General features: G+C 36.5%; 5 protein-coding genes across 6 annotated transcripts; 2 read left to right on the forward strand and 3 right to left on the reverse strand.

The window, feature by feature from the left end:
• On the forward strand, positions 1 to 1,492 carry LOC135131222 (lipoprotein lipase-like). The gene is made up of 2 exons (XM_064058842.1): positions 1 to 1,269; positions 1,318 to 1,492. Exons 1-2 carry the CDS (start codon positions 332 to 334, stop codon positions 1,373 to 1,375), a joined length of 996 nt encoding a protein of 331 aa, XP_063914912.1. The 5' UTR covers positions 1 to 331; the 3' UTR covers positions 1,376 to 1,492.
• Positions 1,493 to 2,134: 642 nt separating this feature from the next.
• Positions 2,135 to 2,937, reverse strand: LOC135131227 (UPF0235 protein C15orf40 homolog). The gene is made up of 4 exons (XM_064058852.1): positions 2,705 to 2,937; positions 2,564 to 2,651; positions 2,377 to 2,504; positions 2,135 to 2,331 (listed from the first exon to the last, which is right to left on the reverse strand). Exons 1-4 carry the CDS (start codon positions 2,816 to 2,818, stop codon positions 2,236 to 2,238), a joined length of 426 nt encoding a protein of 141 aa, XP_063914922.1. The 5' UTR covers positions 2,819 to 2,937; the 3' UTR covers positions 2,135 to 2,235.
• Positions 2,938 to 2,994: 57 nt separating this feature from the next.
• LOC135131224 (coiled-coil domain-containing protein 124-like) lies at positions 2,995 to 4,215 on the forward strand. The gene is made up of 3 exons (XM_064058845.1): positions 2,995 to 3,153; positions 3,206 to 3,483; positions 3,819 to 4,215. The coding sequence occupies exons 1-3, from the start codon at positions 2,995 to 2,997 to the stop codon at positions 4,000 to 4,002; spliced, it is 621 nt and encodes a 206-aa protein (XP_063914915.1). The 3' UTR covers positions 4,003 to 4,215.
• LOC135131225 (uncharacterized) lies at positions 4,204 to 5,920 on the reverse strand. 2 transcript variants are annotated; one of them, XM_064058846.1, is made up of 3 exons: positions 5,790 to 5,920; positions 4,617 to 4,837; positions 4,204 to 4,568 (listed from the first exon to the last, which is right to left on the reverse strand). In XM_064058846.1, the coding sequence occupies exons 2-3, from the start codon at positions 4,830 to 4,832 to the stop codon at positions 4,257 to 4,259; spliced, it is 528 nt and encodes a 175-aa protein (XP_063914916.1). In that variant the 5' UTR covers positions 4,833 to 4,837; positions 5,790 to 5,920; the 3' UTR covers positions 4,204 to 4,256. The 2 variants fall into 2 exon arrangements, with proteins under 2 accessions (XP_063914916.1, XP_063914917.1); XM_064058847.1 differs by lacking the exon at positions 5,790 to 5,920 and adding an exon at positions 4,965 to 5,729.
• Positions 5,921 to 6,359: 439 nt separating this feature from the next.
• LOC135131205 (uncharacterized) lies at positions 6,360 to 7,970 on the reverse strand. The gene is made up of 3 exons (XM_064058805.1): positions 7,773 to 7,970; positions 7,592 to 7,722; positions 6,360 to 6,596 (listed from the first exon to the last, which is right to left on the reverse strand). Exons 1-3 carry the CDS (start codon positions 7,909 to 7,911, stop codon positions 6,390 to 6,392), a joined length of 477 nt encoding a protein of 158 aa, XP_063914875.1. The 5' UTR covers positions 7,912 to 7,970; the 3' UTR covers positions 6,360 to 6,389.
• Positions 7,971 to 12,841: the final 4,871 nt, after the last annotated feature.

A 12,841-nucleotide genomic window follows, 5' to 3' on the forward strand; every position in this document is an offset into this window, starting at 1 on the left:
CAACTTAAAAAAATTGTTACTAAGTAGATAGGCCTGTGCAATTATTGTGGCAATAAAGATGATCTACTGTTTGTAAATTGTACACACTTACGGACTGTCTGGAAAGCTCCTATATCGCATTTCGCTCTCTTGTTAGTATTTACGTTAGTAGCAAACTTTAAAAGTGTCAAGAAGATAAATGATGGATTAGATTGTATTAATTTCTATCACTTTTATTATTTTATTACCATATTATTCTAGTTTATTGCTATGAATAAGTATTACACTCGTGATTGATGAAACCTATAAAAACAAAAGAGACTTCGTACGCTTTGCAGTGCAAAAACCAACCATGAAGATACTGTGTTTGCTTTTTGCACTCGCCTCAAGCGGTTTATGCCGCATCTATCACCCCGAAGAAAATGACATTAACTACAAGAGGTTCCAAACGCTGATAACGAAACAAGGAGATATCGAAACTATAGACCTCATGCAAGTGACAGTCAGAGTTGTAGAAAGTGACGTTTCGTATTATCTCTACACCAAAACCAACATCGATGCTCCTCACAGCATCAAGAACAGTAACGCAGAAGAACTTTCCAATTCGCCGCACTTTGACCCTTCGAAAAAAACCTTCTTCATCATTCATGGATGGGTCGACGACTACACCGCCGACGTCAACAGCCTAGTTAAAGCAGCTATTTTGAAGAAGATCGACATTAACATCATCGTCGTCGACTGGAGCCCAGTCGCCAGTCAAAGTTATGGAACGGCGCAAGGCGCGGTCAATAATATCGGGAGCTTCGTGGCTAACTTCATCAATAACATGATCGACACTTACAAACTATCAGGCAGTCAAATTACACTGATTGGACATAGTCTTGGTGCACACGTTGCTGGAAACGCTGGCGCTCTGATCAAAAGCAAAGTATCTCACATCATAGGGCTTGACCCAGCAGCTCCATATTTTACCGTCGACAACACGAACAACCGTCTGGACCCAACCGACGCAGACTATGTCCAAATCATTCACACAAATGGACGTTTCCTTGGCTTTTCTAGCTCCATAGGACACGCCGATTACTATCCAAATGGTGGAATGATACAAGCTGGATGTGGAATTGATCTTCTTGGAGGTTGTTCGCACGCCAGAGCTTTCCAATACCTCGCTGAAGCTATAGAAGGGGGAAAATTCACGGCCGCTTTATGCGGAAGTTATACAGATTTTCAAAACAAGAAGTGTGCGAATAACAATAAGGCGCTTTTGGGGACTATTGAGGTCGACAAGAGGTAATTATCGTTTCGTCTTTGAGCAGCTGAAATATTTTTCTCTTGCAGTGTTGTTGGAGACTTCTTCCTGGATACGAAAACTGCACAACCTTACGCTCAAGGGTAGATGCTTTTAACAATGGATACGATACGATTATTCTATTACTTTAGCATGTAAAAAATGTGTCTTAGGTATAAGTAGATTAAGGTCTGGCATTAATAAAGTTTACCTATAAAGTAGAAATTTTGTGTGTTCATTTAACATAGTGATCTAACAATTACAATAATAATATACAATATATTGCATGCATTAAATTTGTTTACAAATCTTTTTCTACTAGGTACTGTTTCTGCATACCTTGACTACAGTTTATACTTGTTTTACTTATTTTTGAACTTACACATGCATTTATCATAATAAATTTGAATAATTTAATTGACGTCTGATTACATTGGAAGTGTAATTATTACATGGACGTAAATTTTATAGTGTGATAACGGCTTAAAATAACCTCAACACTTTGAAACTTCCAAAACACTACCCTCATTTTAAAACAACGTTACTTATTCCTAGTCAAAAGTAAATTAGGGCAGATCTGCTGATTTAATTTAGTAAAGTTTGTCCAGAATTATAAGAATTTTATGGACTCCCAACGTTAATTCGTTTTACAGCCTTGTCGTCAATTCTATTGTACAGGTAAAGAGCCTGTCAGGAAAAAGCCAATGTTTACTGTACCTGAGTTCGCCCCGCTCATCAGCTGTACAATCAAATTGACAACAGGGCTATAAAACGAATTAACTTTGGGAGTCCATCAAATTCTTATAATTCTAGACAAACTTTACCACAATTTCTCCACGATTTTTTTTTGGTCAGTCAAACATCAAGTTGGATAATTTACAACATAAAAAAGATTTTTATTGTGATTGTCCATAAATTGTAGATTAGAACTTTATAACTTTAATAAAAAATTACCACAACAAGTGTGATTATGAATCTTGGATTTCCTTCAGTAACTTACTCTTAATGTCATCTAACGTGAGGTTCGCTGTAATCTTCAATGTCTTAGATTTTGACTTAAACCCCTAAAAACAACGACATAATGAATGAAACCAAAAAACAACTAATACCTTGTCTAGGACCACATCACTCTTTCGCAGTCCTAATACAGATGCCATGTATTTTACTAATTCTGTGTTTGCTTCTCCTTCGCTTGGAGGAGCGCCTATTTGTACTCCAACTCCTTCAGGTGAGAAACCTGTATTTTAAAAATGGTCATACTTACACTTATAGCAATAATTATTTGTCAGCCCCTACTTGTTATAGCGCTCTGTTTGGCACCCGGTTTTGCCAATATAGAAATAATTATATTATTTGCCTTATCTACGCTTAAGGGACCCTCTGTCTAAAAAACTACAACTTAAGTCACCCTTGATTAATAATCAATACTCTTCATACTTTGGAATGAGTTTCCGTTTCTTTCTGCGCGCCCTTATTTTTTGCTTTCTTCGACATGGCATTCGTAATTTCTTTTCTCAGTGAAGATTTTTTGTAAAATAACGAAGAAAACATACAAATTCGCCTAAAACGTACGCGCACACAGCTCAAAAAACTAAGGGATTGAGGTTATGTTCGAGACAGTGACAGTTGGTGACACTGGTGACGGTTGTCCTTTTACAGCTGACGGCGACACTAGTTTTTAGGTTATTATTTAAAATTATTTTATTTCACGTTCGCCCTTCCACAAAATGCCGAAAAAGTTTTCCACAGAAAATCCGAAAGCGGTTGCAGCCAGAGAACGTAAAAAAACTGCTAAAGAAGCCGAGTCTAGCAAGAAACAGCAACAACAAGAAGAAGCCTACTGGGCAGATAATGACAAATTGATTAAAAAGAAACAACAAAGAAAGGTAAATTGTAGCTTAGTTTTGGAAAATAGCTATAATAATTTGTTTAAAACAGGAAGATCAGGACAAGAAACGCGAACAACAGCTTGCTAAGAAAGCCGAAAACAAAATGCTCCTCGAGCAAGAAATGAGCACTCTGAAACCTGGCAAAGCGAATCCGCCATCGAAAATAACTCGAGCTCAAATCAATAACATGGCTAACGTCAAGAAAGATGCGGAAAAGAAGGAAAAAATCGTGACCCATCTAGACGAGCCTTTAGTAGAAAATATCAACAGGCTCGAAATTGAAGGAGAGGAAGCAAGGACTGTAACCGAAGCGATCGGTATTTTGAGGTAACACAACTTTTATTTTCTTAGTAGAAAACGTCCTGTAACAATCTGGAGCGCTAGCCGTTCATTAACTACTTAAACGTATACAGAGCGATACAACCATGTTTAACATACAGGATGATCACCTTATTTAAAAAATTATTCACTATGAAGGTATTTAAGTAAAGAATTATGAAATTAAAGTTATTAAAAGTGAATAAAGTATTATAGTTTATGTATTAATACTATTTTGACTAGATTGTGAATTTAATGATATGCACAAATCAAGTTATGGTTAGTTTTTGAAAGTAAATCAACTTTTTTTGTACGAATTAATAACATTTTATATTATTTTCAAGTTCCAAGCCTGAGGATGTGGACAAGCACCCAGAGCGACGAATGAAGGCGGCGTATACGGCTTTCGAAAATAGACGTTTAGAGGAACTGAAAATCGAAAATCCAAATTTGCGTTTGTCGCAGTTGAAGCAAATGATTTTCAAGGAGTGGCAAAAGTCTCCCGAAAATCCAATAAATAAGCAATAAGGTCGATAATACTCCAAACGACGGTAATCGCGCTATATAACTTTGGACAATACATGGTTAAAATTAGGGAAGTCGATATTAATCCTAAGATGCACTAACCTCCCCACTTAGAGCTTATTTGTTGTCTTATCCCCCAAAACCACGATTTGTATACATTTTAGGAGGAAAAGTCAAGTTGTATTTTGTTGTATCGTTAATAGATAATTTATGAAATTTTTTTATTTTATTCAAATTACACTCATTAATATTGACTACTATGTCATATTTCGAGTAGGTAGCGCTGGAGGAGGAACGTCCGGTATGTTGGGGTTTCTTTTCAAGTTAGCTATTACGTTTTTCGGATTGTCAGACTTCTGGTAAAATTCTTCCGGATTCGGGGAAAGTTTTGGTTGCGGCTGAGGTTGATTCGGTTCGTTTATCGGGGTAAAATAACCCCCACTATTCAAAACGTGGGGGGTGTAAGCATACGGAATGAACTGCTCCACCGGCAAAGGTTGTAACGACTTTTGCGACTCTTCATTGTTTTCCGTTTTCCCTACGTTCTCCAAAGGCTCACCTCTGGCAACCTTAAATCGCGGAAATCAGCACGCATGCGTTACTTGACTCATACTTACGAAATTCGGCTGGAAAGTGGCTATAGGCGATTGATAAAAAATTGGCGGTAGAGCAATTCCTAACGACGTCGTTCTCAATACGGGCTCGTATACTGGTAGAGCATGACTAGGCGACAAATTTTTCTTTGTGCTGATAAGAACGTTGTAGATTTTCGGCGTTCGTGGGTCAGCACTTACGAGGAATAGCAGTGCTGACAGTGAAAACAATCTGTACATAATATCTGAAAAAAAAAGGCATTGAACTAAAGGTCACTGTCCTTCAAGCAAATCTCCGAATTTCGATCTGTATTTTTCAGCGGATAAACGCGTTTACGTGGCGATGTTTCACTAAATAAAACAGAAAAATACCATTACTGATGCGGGTTCCAGTTGGTTAGGTTCAGGATGTCTTCAGTAACGTTTTTTGCGCTGATTGGGATGCGGTTAAAAGCAGGTAGTTTTTTGCCGCGGCAAATCTCATTGTCAATTCCGATAACAATTAGAATATATCAATGATTTTTACGGACGGCGGCTAACCGGAACTCTGAGTAATAACTTCGCGATCTGAACACGTGGTAAAGACCTAAACTGAGACTCGAAACGTTATTTCCAGTCTGCTGAATGCTGAATCATAATTCACATTTTATGTTTTAATACGTGTGCTATATAGGTGTTTGATCCGTCATACTATTTACACGCAATATATAGAACACTTTTTTTTATAAAGTATAGGTACTGCACCCTGTAAGTACTTAAGCTACGTAATGATAATAACTGAGTAATTTTGGTAAGGGGTGGACGGTTTAGTATTTGTAGTAGGAGCACTATACGTCAAAATTTGGAAAATGTCGCGTCAAACTAGTCATCACGTTAATTACGTTTATTTATAAATTGCGGTGAGAAAATTAGGCTATTTATTATCCACCGATCACGAGATTCGAACTCATTTGAATGTATTAAAACTGCGGTTACTAACCACCTGATTATTATACAACAATTAAGCGTTAATTTGAACAGGTCACTTTTGTAATAGCGCGTTGAATGAAATGCCATTGAGTTAACAGGCGGTATGATTATAATAATTAGAGCGAAGCCGGTAAATCGCGATACAAATAATCATAATCCGTAAAACACATCACAAATTTTGAATGAATCTTCTGTATCTACACTAAAACAGCACATGGTATTGTTTACCTTGTATAAATTGTTTCACGTCACAACTGCAAATAATTGCCTTGATAAAACAGAGAGGTCTTATATAGTTGTTGAGGTTGTTCTTTGTACCGCTCAACTATTCGTGTTCACTTGTGAAGTACATTTTTCAGACAAATCCCTTCACTAACTCGAGCCTTGTATGCAATCAAGGTATTTGCAATTAAATTTATTGTTGTTGTGGTGATTACTCTCGGCTCGATAAATATTTTTCCCACGAACCAATCGATACGCACAACGAATTTCTACATTGCGTGAATTCAAAATTTCATATACTAGATGGAAGAAATACTAATATCTCTAAGGCGTGGACGCGTCTCTTATGAAATACGACAACAAAACGTTTAGAAGCTTTGTAAACAACGTTGGCCAATTGAGGGAGTGTCTCGACAGTCTTCATTCAATTTTTGACACCCATGTATTGTTTTTGCTCGCTCGAGAACCTTTTACCGTTTCAAGAACGACTGTAAAATTGAACTTGAAACACGCAGTTTGATAAGGTGACAAGAAAAACTAGTTTAATTCGCGATACGCCTAAATTCAACTCTCACCTAATGAATAAAACTTTATTTTAACATAAATTTACACGCTGTTTTTCTTATTCTTAATATCGTAGCCGAATATTTGGACGTAGAAGTGAAATCCTTTTCCATATTCGGTCATCACATTGAATTCGACGTAATTATAACCGACGCCTCCAGCCACGTAACTCGGATAACCTCCAGCACCGTCGGGCACTTCGTCGTGGATCTTAACGCAAGTGATGTACACGTCGGCCTCCACGTTCACCTAAGTATCAACGAAAAACTATTACTCCTCACACAATTCCAAGTATTGTTATTATCATTATCATTATGTTTTATGATATTAGCGTGTAAGTGTTATAAAAAAAACAAATTGATTCACGCGTTCATTCATGTCAGTAATAATTTACTACTATTATTATCCACACACACATAGAGAGAGAGGTTTGATTACAAACGGATCGGATTTTAACGACGCGAGAATTTTTCGCACCCTCGACTAATCCATCTTTGCGACAAACTGGCCGACTCGGTTCCGAGAACGAATCCTTTTAAGGGTCTGTTTAAGGTGGTGTAATTTCGACACGAACATTTTTCCTACATATTTCAAGTGTCTCAGGTTCGGACACGGTAAAACCATTAGTAGTCCCTAGCCCGGAAGAATATTTCGAGGGTGTGTTTTAAGGGCAGCTCCGATGTGGCTCAAATTTGGCACAAAGAATAACGCCCTTGATAGCGTCGTGTGTGCCAAATTTGAAGTCGATCGGGGTATTTTTGGAGATATGGACAACCTTGTACGCTCGAGCCCGAAAATGGATGCTTTTAATGACCTTCTAGTTAATGCAAATCTGACATGAAGAATTCTGGTGTTTCGAATGGAACAGTTGCTCTGGGATGGTTCAAAGTGGCACGCAAAATTGCCACGAAATTACCTCTGCGCGTTCAAAGTTGGTTTACCGTTCTGATGTAAATTTGAGCGCTTGTCCTTGCCTTGCCATTAATATCGACATGTGCAGTGGGTGCCCCAGTTTATTTATTGTAAGAAAAATAATCTTATTGACAGTAAATACTCGTATCATAACTTATTAGCATTTAATAAGGTCACCAAAAACACAATTAGGCAGTTCCTATATAACGAGATTTTATCTCCCAGACGCGCACCCACAAATCGAACGTAATTTGTTTCGGAAATTGGTAACCTTGTGGTTTATTTTTGCTCAAGTTCGCGTCCCTTCAAGATATCGAGTAAATTCAACATACTCTTATGCCCGCAGCGACATGACTCTTGCCGTCGTTATAGAGAATGATGTTTTCCTGGTGCAAGATGTTGTCGTCGGGACTGCATCGACCGATGAAGAGATGATGCGGTTTTTTTAATACTTTGTATTCGACTAAAACAATTCGATAAAGGAGGTGTTTTAAGGGTTGTTTTATTACTTACTCGTACTGCGGACCACTTCTTTCGTTTTTATGGTCGTCTGAGCTGATGGTGCAGAACTGGGAACTGCCGGTGCACAGTTGATGAAAGAAATAAACGCGTAAAAAAGGACGAGCCGTAAATACATGGTCGAGTGTGTCATATGAGATTCTGAAAATTTTAATGTTCGTGTGCGCTTTGTTAAATTTTGTAGGCTGCTGGCCGGGGAAAGGTTATCAGCGGTAACCCTAAATATTATTATAATGAGAGGAAACAGTCTTCATTTTTATTACAAAATATAAGTTTATCTTGAAAATGTTTGGCTTGAGTTTTTCAACGTTTAAATCGTTTGTATATTTTTTGCGAAAAGGCTTCTAATAGGGATTTATGGTTTTCTTCATTTTAATTCTTTGCTGCGATCGTAAACAGAACTGTTGACCAATGAGTCAATAATTTCGGTTAATATAAACACTTAAAAATGTTACAAAAATGTTATTTCATTTAAAAAATATATACACCTAACATGTAGTTAAGCTACTTTGTTTAAGGGTTTTCAATAATAAACATTCTGTAATGTTGGTTGCATAACACCGTCGACGCTACGAATCAGATATTGTGAACATTTATTGACACGATACTCCTTATATTTGAAAATGAGTGTTACCATAGACAATAGACACTTTTTTGACTTGTATTTTTATTATTAAAGTTTATTTAAACGTTAAATGAAGAAATAATATCAATCAAAATTGTTTTCAAACTACTACGGTATGCAACCTTCTCAACGCCGATGTGTATATTTGGACATCTACACACAGCGTTAACACAAGTATCTCTGATCGATCTTCACACGAGTAAACGACGATAAAATAATAATGCCTGAGTTTATAAAACAATTTTTAGTTGATTGATCCTGCTATGATTCAAACATTTCTCCACAATGAAGCATGTGCATACAATTATAAAACGCGGGAAAAATTTAAAATTTGGCGCGAAATTTGATTCCTCCTTATAAACCTTATTTAAGAAAAAATGTGTCCTAGCAGAAAAACACTTTCTACAGTTGACTTTTAACTCTGCCTCACTTTATTTTTTCGAATTATTAAAACTTCGCTGTACCGACTGAAGCGAGATAGACAAAATTATGATTCTTTATTTTATTTCCGAAACAAAAATTAACCGTGGGTAAGCGTCCTATTCAAACCGATCTTTTTGCAACCAAAACACAAGTACATCTGATTCTGTGAACATGCATCGGACGTAACGCAAGCAAAGCATGGATATAAATTCAAACTTGTACGGATAAACAGCGCATAAGAATTTTCAGCTTAGGTGGGAAAGCGGAAGATAAATTTGGATTTGTACATCTAACTGGTGCGTGAGCATACTTGTACAATTTTGGAGGGTGAGAGCGCGACCGGCAGAGAGGAAAACTGGAAAGGCCACCGAGAATCGGCACAGGACAACAGTTGGGGCTTCGGATATGGAGTGCACAGAAGCAGAGAATTTATATTCTTTATTACTTGTTTTTCTTTTGGTCGTTCGATAAATTAGACGTAAAGCTAAACCTGAACGTGGTTTGCGTTTTGGGCTTGAAACATTGCTCGGTATCTAATTAGTAATTACATACAGCGCATAACACAGTATTGGAAAACTAATGACCTTGAAACTTCATAAGTTTTGTTTTTTATTTGTAGTGAAGTTGGTATTTTCGCCGCATGGCCATGTTTCAATTTTTGTGTTTTATTAACAAACACAGTGAGGGTGGTAATTAGCTTTCGAGTATCTTGCAGCATTTAAAATTTTGTAACTGGAGTTTCTTATCTCCTTACGCATTATTCGAAAATCCTCTTCAGCGGCAGTACTGAAAGTAATCGTTTCGTTAGTTTCTGAAATTGTCATTTCGCTATATTTCTAAACGAGGGAAACAAGAAACCGACTTTCTCGTGTACCGGCGTTCGTCAAAACGGCCCAGTTGCAAAAAATGTAAAACAGAATCGACCGGGAGCCGCCATGACGTATGAATGCATAAACGATTTTTTAAAATATTCACGTGCGAAAATCGGCATATAACGGCGACAACAAACTAATTGATGACACCGTTAAACCAAAAAATATTTACGAGCGCAGCCCTTAATCTTTATGAATTTTTTCCGAGAGTGCGTCGTCTTGAGTTGTACAGTATCGGATTTAAAGGTTCGTCGCGGCAATTTAGGCCTAAATTTGCTCTCAATTAGGCTTAATTGATTTATTCCCTACGCAAATACAGTTTTCGTGTCGCTTTGTGAAGGTTTAATTCTGTGTTGAAAGCGGAAATCGTAACTTACTTTGTCTAGTAGTAGTACGGATCTGTGTGTGTATATGTGTGTTTTTTTTTTTTTTAAAGGCGAATCTCTGTTATTATTTCGCGAGTCCGCTGGGACGGTATGCTGCTAATAAATGGGTTCAATTTCGAGGCAACGCCATTGTCTTGGTTTTTCAACGTCCTGCTTTTGTATAATCCTGTTTTAAATAGTTTTTACGCTTTGATAAAATTTTAACGTTTAATTAGGCAATTTGAAAGTGATATCTAAAATGAGCGGGAGAAGTGAGGATTTGAAGTTTGAAAATATTATCCTTGCTGACAATAAAAGACGTCATGTACCTTGAATGCAGATTATCTCGGAGAAGTGGCGTATTTTGCGTCAATAAGCCGAGTGTTGAGCAAGGCATTCATTTGGATTACCGCTAATAAAAACGAATGTTTAAGTATTAGATTTAGGGTTTAAGTAAGAAGGTTTTTGTAATTAATGAAGACGCATTGGAAAATTTCTCGCGCTGCTGACCGAAAAAAATGCACGTTATAATTAAAACGAAGATTTTTATTAAGCGTTTACATTTACCCTGGCGATCGTTCCTTTTTTATTAATTTAGAGATAATTCTGCATTCGACTGTTTCGCTCTATATTAATAGCCTGTACTAACGCAGCTCAAGCGTCAAATAATTGGATTGCTTAAACAAAAACACGTTTCATCACCAATTGAAGCCAAAATGCGCGGTAAAGCTTAACATTTTATTTCTATTTAACTGAAAATTCTTCACTAACACGTATAATCACATCAGAACGCACTTGACTGGATTGATCAGATATCGACATTCGCTCGATTTCTCTCTCCATTACACAATCAATTCTTTTATAATGTGCCGTTCGCTTTGTCCTTTAACTTGCACAGATATGAATCAAAATTTATGTTAGAAAATAAAACGCGGGCGACATGAGCGAACGTCTAACTTTCCGCGGACTCCGGGGATACATACTGAGAATGCATTAATCCTTAGAGCGGCACTAAAGGTGCAAAGTATATTTTATAAAATATTCATAAAAAATGAAACCGATAAAACTAAACGTGCTCCCAGAATAAACAGACAAAAATAAATGGCAAATTGTTTTTACATAAATTTACTGCGCGAGCTTGCAACGGAGCATGAACCATTTTTCGACATCCCGTCATTTAACTCATTTGCTTTCTGAAAACCCTGCATTTTAAACCTGTCAGTAGCCGCGGTATAATCAATTTAATTAAAAAAATCGAAACGTATATGCCCAATTACCTCATCAGACTGATGACGCAAATTTGCTCGCTTAGTAGTTGTTTTCTCGGGCATGCCATTTTACATTTATTTTTAAACACACCGTTACCTTATACCGCTCCCGTTTCTAACTGATCACTTTTATTAAAAATTAATGTATCACCAAAAACAGAGCGTGAATAATCCGCTATGTTCGGGACGGCTCTTTTTAAAAAGTTATACAGGATTCTAAAGCACAAAAAGGAATCCAATTCATCCGAAATTTACCCAAAGACATTTTATTCTAGATCTAGGCCCCCAGAAGCTATTTTTGGTCTCATTTTTTCGAAAATTCCTATAGTTTTTCCAGAGTCGCTATATGCAGAATTGTTTCCGGATTTTTAGGATACTTTTCCATAAAGCTCAATTTTTCAGTATTTCCTCCTTATATTTTCGACCATTATTTTCCACTTCATTTCATCGAAAATTTCTATCATTCTTCCAGAATCGCCAATTAGAATAAGGAAATTTTTAAGATGAATAAAGGATTTTTTGGCCTCCCGATCTGTAAAGAGCTCATTTATGAACGGTGGATGTCCACGGTAACAAGGATTTTACAGTTATTCATTGTTTTACCACATTGCGATGGGGTAAAATAACTCGAAATTTTTGAGGTTTAAGAGGCTTTTAAAAAATAAATTGTTTTAGAAATAATAAAGGATACCGACAGAAATACAATTTACGCAAGTTTTTGTTCAACAGAACGTATGAAAAATAAAGGAAATTAATATTTTTAAAATGAAAAAATGACAGCGTTATCTTAGGACAACCATTTCAGTCCGCAACAAATTTTACCTAACCAATCACATCATTTCATTTATCTGATATAAAGTGTCAAAAATAAAAGCAATGCACAAATGCATAACATAAAGTAAGGTAACAAACGATAGTGGATTTCATCCGTCGATTAGAGCAATAACTGCCACGGACGTTGAAAAAATATCAGTACCTAAGTAGCAAAATATTTTGACATTCTTCTTTCGTGGCAAATGCTTTAACGTAACGCCTACTGCAAAACTGTTTAAAGCAGCGTAGTCAATACCGGGTTACAATTTCGTAGGGTTTGAATTTGTAAGATTAGTATAAATATAAAAATAGGTCGGACAAAAAACTTAATACATTATTTGTGCGTTAGTGCTTCAAAATTAAAACCTCGCCTGTAAAAAGCTACCTACCGCACTCATAATGTAAATAAGTATTCAAATCGAATATTACGAATTTTCTCTACTCCAAAACGTTTAAAAAGCAATATTTCGAATCGGCACATTCAGATCTATAAAGCAGAATTTTTTGACAATTTTCAGTATCCGTCTATTTCTTACTTCTATAGCTGTCCATATTCTTCTGTATACTTCCATATCTGTTAATAACCTTCTATATCTATCTATATTTTTCTATATCCGTCTATATCTTTTTGTATCCACCTATATTCTATGTACATACGCCTATACAGGGTTAGTCACGAGAGAATTACTTCTGAAAA

This window comes from Zophobas morio, unplaced genomic scaffold (assembly GCF_036711695.1).
Source record: "Zophobas morio isolate AGI-343-1 ecotype UQ-CSIRO unplaced genomic scaffold, CSIRO_AGI_Zmor_V1 ptg000019l, whole genome shotgun sequence".
Lineage (NCBI taxonomy): Eukaryota > Metazoa > Arthropoda > Insecta > Coleoptera > Tenebrionidae > Zophobas > Zophobas morio.

Coding starts and splice junctions, on each gene's coding strand:
- LOC135131205 (XM_064058805.1), bottom strand. CDS start 7,911: ATGACACACTCGACCATGTATTTACGGCTCGTCCTTTTTTACGCGTTT. Junction 7,723..7,772: donor AGAAGTGGTCCGCAGTACGA/GTAAGTAATAAA, acceptor GAATTGTTTTAG/TCGAATACAAAGTATTAAAA. Junction 6,597..7,591: donor ATGTCGCTGCGGGCATAAGA/GTATGTTGAATT, acceptor GTTGATACTTAG/GTGAACGTGGAGGCCGACGT.
- LOC135131222 (XM_064058842.1), top strand. CDS start 332: ATGAAGATACTGTGTTTGCTTTTTGCACTCGCCTCAAGCGGTTTATGC. Junction 1,270..1,317: donor ACTATTGAGGTCGACAAGAG/GTAATTATCGTT, acceptor TTTCTCTTGCAG/TGTTGTTGGAGACTTCTTCC.
- LOC135131225 (XM_064058846.1), bottom strand. CDS start 4,832: ATGTACAGATTGTTTTCACTGTCAGCACTGCTATTCCTCGTAAGTGCT. Junction 4,569..4,616: donor CCACTTTCCAGCCGAATTTC/GTAAGTATGAGT, acceptor CCGCGATTTAAG/GTTGCCAGAGGTGAGCCTTT.
- LOC135131227 (XM_064058852.1), bottom strand. CDS start 2,818: ATGTTTTCTTCGTTATTTTACAAAAAATCTTCACTGAGAAAAGAAATT. Junction 2,652..2,704: donor AAACGGAAACTCATTCCAAA/GTATGAAGAGTA, acceptor GTAGTTTTTTAG/ACAGAGGGTCCCTTAAGCGT. Junction 2,332..2,376: donor GTGATGTGGTCCTAGACAAG/GTATTAGTTGTT, acceptor CGTTGTTTTTAG/GGGTTTAAGTCAAAATCTAA.
- LOC135131224 (XM_064058845.1), top strand. CDS start 2,995: ATGCCGAAAAAGTTTTCCACAGAAAATCCGAAAGCGGTTGCAGCCAGA. Junction 3,154..3,205: donor AAAAGAAACAACAAAGAAAG/GTAAATTGTAGC, acceptor TGTTTAAAACAG/GAAGATCAGGACAAGAAACG. Junction 3,484..3,818: donor GAAGCGATCGGTATTTTGAG/GTAACACAACTT, acceptor ATTATTTTCAAG/TTCCAAGCCTGAGGATGTGG.